Source organism: Peromyscus eremicus, chromosome X (genome assembly GCF_949786415.1).
Source record: "Peromyscus eremicus chromosome X, PerEre_H2_v1, whole genome shotgun sequence".
NCBI classification, from domain to species: domain Eukaryota; kingdom Metazoa; phylum Chordata; class Mammalia; order Rodentia; family Cricetidae; genus Peromyscus; species Peromyscus eremicus.
The window spans coordinates 109,289,909-109,301,054 of NC_081439.1; the positions used below are offsets into that span (position 1 = coordinate 109,289,909).

The 11,146-nt window shown below is 45.4% G+C and overlaps 1 protein-coding gene across 1 annotated transcript in view; it reads left to right on the forward strand.

Annotated features, from left to right (window-relative positions):
* Positions 1-11,146, forward strand: part of Bcorl1 (BCL6 corepressor like 1) — a 72,272-nt gene that overhangs the window by 55,138 nt on the left and 5,988 nt on the right. The window contains exons 14-15 of the mRNA XM_059250403.1: positions 6,917-6,994; positions 8,100-8,250. Coding sequence (XP_059106386.1) covers positions 6,917-6,994; positions 8,100-8,250 — 229 coding nt within the window. The remainder of the gene's footprint in view (positions 1-6,916; positions 6,995-8,099; positions 8,251-11,146) is intronic.

Here is an 11,146-nt window from a genome sequence, read left to right on the forward strand (position 1 = left end):
CCCAAGGGTACAGCGTCTGTAGCATCCTCCCACATGCTCACTCTGTCTTAGATGCACTTTGGATTCCCAGGAACATGTACAGACTAACATCTAGAGTATGCCAGTATAATGAAGACATTTCATGAAGCTTTGTATTTCATAACTTGTCTAATGGGAGGGGAACTCTCTGGCTAGAAAATGCCCTCTGCAAAGTAGAAGTCAAGTAAATTAATACCTCTGGCTACTTTGTTGAGTAAATGAACTCTCTTTTCGTTCCTGACCTCTTCTCTAAAACTCCAAAGGAGTTTAAATGTTGACACTTTTTTTTGGAGACAGGGTCTATGCAGTCGTGGCTGTCTTGGAACTTGTTATGTAGACCAGACTGGCAGAAATCCACCTGCCTCTGCCTCCTGAGTGCTAGGATTAAAGACATGCACCTCTACACCCGATTGACACTATTTTTATTGGCTAAAATGAGAAATAAGCACTTCTTCCCCTATATTTCTCTAAACTTATACCAGTCTCCTAGATATTCTTTTTAAAAGACTTTTCGAGCCAGGGTCTCACTATGCAGCTCTGATTGGCTTAGAACTTGCTATGTACACCAGGCAAGCCTCAAACTCAGAGGTATGAAGCTTTCTCTTAAATAACATCTACCTGCCTTTGCCTCCTGAATGCTGGCATTAAAGGTGTGTGCCACCACACTCAGCTAAAAAGATTTTTAAAACGTGGGGGCGGGGGGGTGTGCATGCATGAATGAATGCCACAACGTACATGTGGAGGTGGGTGGACAACTTTCAGGAGCTCAAAGTTAGGTCACCAGGCTCGTGCAGCAAGCACTTCTAGCCACTGCGACATCTCACTGACATATAGCTAGCCTTTTGACACCCCCTTTCCTAACTAAAGTCCTCGTTCTTGTTGTAGAATCCAGAGGAGACTTTCCTAAACTCCAGTACTCTTGCCTATCTGGGCATCTTCATTCAGGTCTCGTCACATGTTTCTCAATTCATGGCTAAGGAGGTCATGCCCCAAGGGAGTGTTAATAGACTGGAGCAACACTTCTCCGTGTAAGGGCAGAGCTTTTATTAGGGAAAGTTCTAGCAACCTAGACTCAGACCTTGACATGATCCTCCAGTGGAGGCAGGCATTTGTAGGAGCCAGCAGGCCCCCCAGGCAGAGAGGACTTAGGCCCCAAAGCTCTTTTGATGAGGAGTGACTGAACAGGAGATAAATAGCACTTTTTTTAAAATGAAGGTGAGATAGCTGTGTGTGGTGTCACGCACCTGAAGTTGAGCACTGGCCAGAGGCAGGAGGCTAAGGTAGGAAGATTGCTGGGGTCGTGAAGCTGTCCTGGGTTACACAGTGAGTTCCAGGCCAGCACATACTACTTACGTGAGCAACAAGACCCTGTCTTTAAAAAGGCAATGGAATTCATCTAATATAACAAAGTTCAAGTGACTAATTCAGTGACATTGAGTGCATTCATGATGAGTAATCACTGGGGACTCTGGATGCCTCAAACTGAGCAGTCCCTCTCTTCTCTTTCATCCCTGGATAATGCCTCACTGGTTCCCCAGGAACCACAAGGGAGAGTGATGTTCATAAGGTGGGAGAGTAGGGAAGCACTTGTCCAATGTTAGACCTTATACCTCAGTGCATATGAATGGAATTTGGACATGTTTATTTCTTTGGGCCTTTTGAGATGGAGGTTGTTTTGGTTTTTTGTTTTCAACTTCCACTCACCTGTCTGGCTGCGACATTTAAAAGTGCTCTCCTTTTCATCTTCAAGCACTTGCTTGGCCAGGTGCTCCAGAGATGAATTGTCTCATCCTCCGCTAGCAGAAGCAGAAAATGAAGCAAACCCATGTAGGATGCTAAGGGCTCCATTTTCTGTGGTCATCTGACTTGTACTTCATGCATAGCTTTTCTCACTATGCAAGGCTCCTCCAGTTCTGAATGGTTTCCTGGGACTGAACTCTTCTAAGTCCCTAAAGGAACATCACTATTTACAGTGTTCCTTTAAGTAAAGGAGAGGGGACTGACTTGGGTTATAAATGTGGACTTCCTTAAGTTGGGTTGACTCCAGCCAAGGCCCATTTCTCCTGAGCTCATGAAGCACTACTTCATTTCTTCTTCCGCCCATCCATTTACTGAGCTTCTGTTAGCTTCTGGATGCTAAAGGCCACATAGTAAACCCTTTCTTCCTTGTAGGACTTGGAGCATGGAGCTGTCCAAACCCCCAGGAGATCTTTGAAAGGCTTCCCCCTTGCGCCAAATTATAGGCCTGTTACTCGTTTACCTTTGACCCTTGGGAAAAATGAGCAGCATCCAATCTGGCTGAGAAGGAAAACAGACCCCATTTTTCCTCCTCTGTGGGGAAGAACACAGATTGGCGGGAACTGTGCAGTTTGGGTTGAGGCATTAGAAAAGGTATGGGACTTCTTTGCCTTTCACTGATGAAAGGGTTAGCCTTTGACCATTCAAGGTCACTGAAGCACAGATTTTTGTTTTTCCTGCCAGAGACCGCTATGGTATGACCCCATGTCGAAGACATCTCATTTCTTAGTTTTTCTCTTTTCATGTCCTCAGCTGGTGACTTAGCTGCCCGGGAGGGGTGTGAAGGGATGCTAGGCTCTAGAGAAACTACTGGCTGCCACTCCTTACATGGGAACAAGGGACTGTGTACCTAACAGTGAGGGAGTGAGGGTGCTTTCAATCAAAAGGCATTGAGGTAAGATTCATGTCATATAAAAGTAATGATCACAAAGTGATCAGTTCAGTGGCTTTTAGTTCATTTACAGCATTCTCCAGCCACTCCTTCTGTCTAGTTCTGAAACGTTATCATCATCTTGAATAGAACTTTGGACCAGCTAAGTATTTGTTTTCCATCACCTCTTCTTCTCTGCTCCTAACACTTAGCACTCTGCACTCTTGTCTCTCTGGATTTACCTATTCCAGACTTCATATACATGGAACCCTACAATCTGAGGCTTCTATGTCTGATGTAATCATGTAGTGTTGTGGTTTCATGGTCCATCCAGATGCGAGCATATTTCAGTACTACATTCCTTTTTAAAATTCATTCCCCCTCTTGTGTGTGTGTGTGTGGGGGTGTCAGAGGATAAGTTGTGGGAATTGAGTCTGTCCTTTAACCATGTGGGGCCCTGGGTTTGAACTCAGATCATTAGGCTTGAGGTACCTTTTACCCATTGAACCATCTATCTGGCCCAATTTTTTTTTAATTTATCTATTTTATGTGCATTGGTGTTGGGTCCCCTGGAACTGGGATTACAGACAGTTGTAAGCTGCCATGTAGGTGCTGGGAATTGAACCCGGGTCCTCTGGAAGAGCAGTCAGTGCTCTTATCCCCTGAGCCATCTCTTAAACCCTACATTCTTTTTTTATTCCTGACTAATAACATGCCATTGTGTATGTATATATGCCATTTATATTATCTGCTTATTCACGCATAGCCATTTGCACAGTGTCCATCTTGTAGCTTGTCAGTGGTGCAGCTTTGATCATACATGCACAAATACTTGTTTTCATTACTCTTTGTCAGTTATGTTGCATGTGTACCTAGAAGAGAAATGGGTAGGCCCAGGGCACTTTCCCACACAAAGGATAAGATCTTGAAAGTTTGGTGGGGGTGGAAGAAGAATAAAAAAAAAGGAAGACCACTCATTTTGATGGTAGTCACATCTGAGGAGTGTGCATCAAAGCTACACCATCAAGTGACTCCTCCCATGTGTCTGCCACTCACAGGCCTGTTCCAACTTTAGCATCTTTGCTCATGCCGGTTAACTTGGGGCTCTCTCAAAAAGGCAAGCTCACCTGTCCAAGACAAAGCTTTGCAGGCAGTGGAGAGAATTAGAGGAATGTGCCGTGGGCTCTGAAGGCAGTTCCTAGTGAGGAGCCCCAGGAATGTGAACTTGGCCTGTTCTCATGGAATCCTTGTGTGACTTGGGGGTAGGGGGAACAGGGGCAGCAGAGTGCTTATGTTTTGGCATGCTGCTTAAGCAAGCATTTTGGTGTCTCACTTTATAGTAATTCTCTCCTTTTCCCTTCTTCCTCCTCTCCCTCCTTCCCTAGTCTATTAAGTGTTTCCCAGGTACCAGGCCCTGGACTTCCAGCACAGGAGATACAATAGTGAACAAAATAGACCTGGTTCCTCCCCTTTTAAAAACAAGGGCCTCCTTTCCTTTATTTCCCATGAGACAAAGCACAGGACTAGGCTCATTCTAGATAGACATGGACCCAGCAGATGCTTCTGGAAGGAAGTCCTGTCTTGGGTAGTACAGTGTATAGAAGAGTGGGGGCTGTCAGCAGAGCCTCAGGTTTGATATGTCGTGTGTAGAGGTCCAATGTACACAACTTAGTTCCCCCACTCTGCTACTTTCCATGGGAGCAGCTCTTCATGTCCCAGAAGATGGCTAAGAAAGGAGTGCCTTTGGTAACTTGCATGAACAGATAGTTCTTGGCCCAGAACGGAGGCGGTGTATGGTAGTGGTACTTTTCAGTGGAGGAAACAAGCTGCACTCCTTGGGGAGATAATTGCCAACTTCCTCCTGTATTGGCTTTGCAGGCGGTCACCCTTACCTCCTTGTGTTCTTTGGACTCTCTTCTTTCCTGTTGCCTAGGTGCTACATGAGAGCTGGTGGCAGTCACCCACAGCTTAGACAGCCTGCTAATTGTACTATTTGGCACACGGGCAACTTCTGAACTGTGCACTCTCAGACAGCACATAGTTTTGTCAGGAAAGCCAGTAGGGCTGCTTTGTATCTGCGTGGGAATATGAGGTGAACCTGTTCACTAACTGATGCCTAGCTAGGAAACAAGGGGGCTAAGGGTGACCTGGGGTCCATCTTGAGAGCAAGGAAACAAAAGGTAGGTTTTTAAGTTTGGGTTTTTTTCCTGAGACAGAGTTTCTTTGTGTAGTTTTGGTTCCTGTCCTGGATCTTGCTCTGTAGATCAGGCTGGCCTCGAACTCGCAGAGATCTGCCTGGCTCTGCCTCCAAGTACTGGGATTAAAGGCATGTACTACTGCCACCCTGCGGTTTTTAAGTTTTAGTTGTGGTAGTACATACATAGAAGATCTTTGACTTGAACCACTTTAGACAATCGAGTGATGGGATGTTGTCAATTCACAGTATCGTGCTACTATCACCACATCTGGTTTCAGAACGTTTTTATCATCACAGGGACACCCCAGGTCTATTCTAAGTACTGCCCTCCCCCAACACTGACATACTCAATCTGCCTTCTGTCCTTTTTTTGTTTTGTTTTGTTTTTCAAAACAGAGTTTCTCTGTATAACAGGTCTGGTTGCCTTGGAACTTACTCTGTAGAGCAGGCTGGCCTTGAACTCAGAGATCTCCCTGCCTCTGCCTCCTGAGTGCTGGGATTAAAGAAAGGCATGTGCCACCACTTCTTGACCTTAAAAATGGGAAGGTTTACCATGGTTTTTTGTTTGTTTGTCTGTTTGCAAATTTTTTTTCTGCTTTCTGTCTTACTAGCGTTGCCTAGTCTGGACATTTTCTTGAGATGGAATTATATAATATGTGGTCTTTGTAACTAATTCTTACACTTAGCATCATGTTCTCAAGATTCGTCCATGTGGCATTGGTACTCTGTCCTTTTTTTGTGGCCTTTTGTGTCTGGCTTCTTTTAGTTACCATCTATGTTCCTTTTTATGGTTTAGTAATATTCTTATTTATCCATTCATTGGGCATTTGGGCTGTTTCCAGCTTTTGACCATCGTGAATAGAGCCATGTCCATTCATGAGCATAAAAATTATGTTTGTACACCTGTCTTCAGTTTTTTTTCATGTGTAAGTATTTGTGTCACCCTATGTGGGCCACATCACGTATGTAGAAGTCAGTGGACAAATTATGGTGTGTTGGTGCTCTGCTTACACCTCGGAAAGCAGAATCTGGTTTTGTTGCTCTATACTCCAGCCTGGCTCATCTGTGAGCTTTCGGTTGATTCTCTTGTCTCCACTTTGGGCCTTGTCATTGGAGTTCTGGGACTATAAATGCTTCCTACCACAGCCAGTTTTTTCCATGCCTTCCAGTGAGCAGACTCATGTCACCAGGCTTGTACAGCAGGCACTATTACCTGCGGGGCCATTCTCTAGCACCTTGTCTTGAGCTCTTTTGGGTAGAAGCAAAAGGGGTTTGCTTTGGTTTTGTTGAGACAGGGTTTCTTGTAGGTGGCCCAGGCTAACCTCAAGCTTGATTCTCTTGCCTCAGCCTTTTGAGTAGTAGGGATTACATATGTGTGTGCTGCCATGCCTAGCTTTACTTTTATGTGTGTGGTTTTTTTTTTGAGCTGTAAATTAAACTTAGAATCTTTCACATGCTAAGCATACATTCTACCACTGAGCTCCACCCATAGCTGCTTACCTTACTTTAAAGAAGATAGATCACGATTGAGCACATTAATACTGTGATAGGTGTAGGATTCTGCTTGTAGAGGAATGTCCTGTGCCTTTTGAAGCTGAGGTCCCCAAGCTGCATGCCTTCGGGCTGATGTGTAAAAAAGAGAAGAGGCCCAGTGGGGACTGGAGACTGTACATGTCACAGCTTCTTCCAGCCACCTGTTGACATACAGGAATGCAGAGGCAATATTGCCAGAGCTTTGGATTTTTATCTATTTTCTTAAGTAAAAAGTTGGAAATCTAATTTTTAAGTGAAATCTCCCTGTTTTAAAATACTGGAGGCTAGTTTTTTGGTTTTTTTTTCCTTAAAAACTAGGCCATATATCGGTGGGCTACATGGGGCTTCTGCCTGCCTGCTTGCAATCTGTTGTGAGCAGGAAGTGGAAGGAAGTGGACTTCTTTCCTGTCACCCCTGGTCCCTCTTGTGGCCTTCCCCAATCCCACAGGGATAATCCTCCAGATTTCCTCCTTGTCTCACACCTTCTCTTCCTTCCTCAGATCACCTCTCGGATCTTCAGGGCAGGGCAGAGGGCGATCCTCGCGCATCCTGGGATTTTTACAGCAGTTCTGTGTTGGGTAAGCTCTAAGTGGGTAGAATCACGGGGGACTGGGTATGGGTCACCAGTACTTCTTGAGTAGGAGTCCCACTGTGGAGGCAGCTCTTCCTCCCCTGGTAGTAGCTTATAGACCCTTTTAGCCCTTCCCCCTCAGACTCCAGTCACTAATATGAAGCCTGAGATGCCACAAGGATTTGCATAAAATCATCCTCCCCTGCCTTCTACCACTCCCCACCCTGGGTGCTGTGTAAATCCTGGTGTTAACCTCTTTGGATCGTGCTCACACTGTAGAAAGTGTTGAGCCCTCATGTGGCAACTTTTATTCCCTCTCACTATGCCCCTGTGATGGCAGCCCTTGTTTTTGTTTTATTTTCTTCTCTGGGTTCGGTTTTGTTTTCTTTTGCTCTGTTTTTGAGATAGGGTATTACCATGTAACTCTGGCTGGCCTGGAACTCAGAGATCCTTCTGCCTCTGCCTTCCAAGAACAGGGATGAAGGAGGAGAGCAGAGATTAAAGGTGTGGGCCATCACACAGGGCTCAGCCCTTGTTTTTGAGATCGCTGGTGTCCTGAGCCCTTAACCCTCTGGCCCAAACATCATGCATCAGGAAGATCAGCACACCTTTGTCTGTGATCATCTAGCATTTGTCTAATATGAGCCAGGGCCTGAAGATTAAGAGCAGGTTCGGCTGAAATGCTGTGTGCCACACCCAGATGATTGGTTGAGGAAAGGAACCTTCTGAGTCCCAGTTCTTGAGGATCAGGCAGGGAGATGGCTTCGGGAGGTTATAGCCAGAGGATAGGTGCTTTGCTTTACTGTAGTCCTTGACTAGTATCTTCTGTCTTCTATCTGGAAGAGCTGAGCTGTCATCTTCTCAGAGTACTTTACTTTTTCTAATCAGAGGGTGGAGAAGGATAATGGACTTCTGGCCACAACACACTTCCTTCCAAGAACAGAACTTTCATGTACCCTCTCAAGGATGTGGGCCCAGAGTCCAGCCAGCCAGGACTTGTGGCCTTTCATTCATCTCCTAAGCAGCCTCTTTGTATCCCTTTATCTGGCTGGAGCTTTTTCCTCCCTTCAGTTGTAAGCTTATAGCTGATCCCCTGGCTACTCACTTTACAGAGAAAAAGGACGGGTTTACCTGTGACCTCCTCCATAATCCTCCTGGGAGTGCCGAGCACGGAGACGATTCAGAACAGGATGACTTCATGTTCGAACTCTCAGACAAGCCTCTTCTCCCTTGTTACAACCTCCAAGTGTCAGTGTCCCGTGGGTAAGTGTCTGTGAAGTCTACAGGGACTGTGTCACAGTGTCCTGGCAACCCCTGGCCCACCTCCCAGGGAAGGAGGAGCTCTATGAAGGAGGCAAATGCAGCCTGGGGAATGAGTGCTGGAGCAGAGGAAAGATGCCCTGCTCCTCCAGACCAGATGGAGTGGAATTTACATCCAAACTCAGGATTCACAGATTTTCTAGAGTTGCTACACCTTGGCTATCAACTCGCATTTCCAGGCCCCCAAATCTGAAGAATTTTTTGCACTGTTACTATGTGTAGGCAATAATCTGGGAAATATTTGGAATGATGAACTATTAGAATCTCTGGAACATTTTTTGTGGTTTCTGGGGATAGCTAGACAGAATATTTGCAACTGGGATTCTTGGAAAAGCCAAGGCATATGGTTGCCATAGCTCTGGATCCACTAGGATCCTTAAGCAATCCACAGCACAGGCTCTCATAGCCTTAAAACCAGCAAGGTGATCAGCACTGCTGGTTCAGTTGACTGTGCCTACTACAGAGTCATCCTTTGGAGACTAGAGTATAACCTGACACCTGGTGTTAGACTGAGCCCAGCTGAGTCTTTGTTGATTCAGAATTGACTGAATTCTGACTCACGGAGTTTGTCAGCCTTCAGGACCATGGATTTTGATACGTTCTCCAGTGCGTCAGCATGTGGAAGTGCTAGGTAGGTGAACAAGAATACTGCCTCAGGACACTGGAGAGATGGCTTAGCCGTTCGGAGCACTTAGGGCCCAGATTTGAATCCCAGCGCCCACATGACAGCTCACAACCATCTATAACTCCACTTCCAAGGGATCCAGTGCCCACTCTGGCCTCCACAGACACCAGTCACATACGTGGTGCACATGCATGCATGCAGGAAAGCCCTCATGATATAAAGTAAATACATTTTTAAAATGCAGGATCAGTTGCCCTTGTTCTTAGTCTCCTTGTTCTTCTGGGCAGCAGCTGATCCCAGGGTAGGGGCTGGGCCTCTGGGATATAGTGTTGCACAGTTAATTAATTCCTTCAAAGTATTCAGCACCTCCTTCTCTGAAACAGGATCTTAGGCCACAGGCAGTAAAAAGACCAGAGTAGTTTGCTTTAGGTACAGACCGAACATGGACAACCAAGGGCCACATGCCACCCCATAAGCCAGGGGGTATGGGTGATTTGCCTGCAGAGGCCAGAAGAGGGCGTTGGATTTCCTAGAACTGGAGTTATAGACAGTTGTGAACTGAGTCACATGTGCGGTGGGAATTGAACCCAGGTCCCCTAGAAGAGCAAATAGTGTTCTTAACCATTGAACCATCTCTCCTGCCCTTTTATCTTCATTCTTTGAAAAAGATTGTTCAAGTATATGGTATTGATTGTCACTTTCTCTTCTTAGCCTAGAACACTCCATTCCCTAATTTTATAATGTGACAGACAGACTTTGCTATCATGTGGAAGAAATGCTGAATTTTAGGGGAAAGGAGTATGAGTCTAAATAGGTGAGGGTGGGGTTTTTTTTGTTTTGTTTTGCTTTGCTTTTGATACAGGGTCTCTATGAAGCCCTGGCTAGCCTAGAATTCACTAGGTAGCCCAGGCTGACCTCAATCTACCTGCCTCTGTCTCCCAAGTGCTAGAATTAAAGATTTGAGCCACCATGCCCAGCTAGATAGGTGTTTTAAATACTGTATAGAGTGATTGATTTCATAACCATGTTTTATGCACTGGATCAAACCTTGAGATCCACAGCACAGACAATTCTAGCCTTTGAAAAACTCAGCCAAGTGTAGTAGACAGATAAGTATGCAATTAACTTTAATAAAAGACTAAATGTTCTAAGCAGGCTTATTATTGTAAAAAGAATGTCGAGTGAAAAATAAAAAGTCCAGTCCATCTTGATCTCTATTCCTAGGCACCAGAGAAGACCACAGTTTATGTTGATTTTGTAGCCTGTTGGAAATACCATACTAGGGCTGAGAACCAAGTGTCATGAGGCCATAGAAAGAAAATGGACTGAACACGAAGTTTCTTTGAGGTTTTGTAGGTTTGAAATGGCATCTGAGCTGGGCTAAAGAAGGACAGGTATAGGGACGGCATGGGCAAAGGCATTGCAACAGAAAGCGCAAGCCCGACATGATGCCAGTGCACGCCTTTAATTCCAGTGCTCAGGAGGTAGAGGCAGCCCGATCTCTATGAGTTTGAGGCCAGCCTGGGCTACAGAGCGAATCACAGGTGAGCTAAGGTTATATAACGAGGTCCTCTATCTCTCAAAAGAGGGGAGCTGGAGAGATGGCTCAGAAGAGGTTAAGAGCACTGGCCTCTAGGACCTGTGTTCAACTCCTGGCACCTACATGGTAGCTCACAGTTGTCTGTATGTAACTCCAGTTACAGGAGATCTAAAACCCTCTCCTGCAGGCACCAGGTGTGTAAAAGCACAGACATATATCAGACAAAACATCTATAAACATAACATTTTTAAAAATTACCTGGTAGGACAGGGGTGCAACGTGGTGAGTGTACGTGGGGGAGTTGGAGATTGAGTTGAAGAGGTTGAACTGGGGTTATCTTTGGACAGTCTGTCTTAATATCATGCTAAAGAATTAGAACTTGCTGGATGACCTGGAACTAACTTTGTAGACCAAGCTGGACTCAGATTCACACAGATTTTCCTGCCTCTGCTTCCCAAAGGCTGAGATTAAAGGCATGTGCCACCTATCTGACTATTATTTTATTTTTAATTATGTGTGTTATGTGTGAAGTTGCATGTGGGTATGCACACATGAGCGTAGGTACCCAAGAAGGCCAGAGGTGTCAGATCCTCTGGAGTTGCACTTATGAACCACCCGATGTGGGTGCTGGCAATTGAATTTGAGTCCTCTAGAAGATATGAGGGTATACTCTC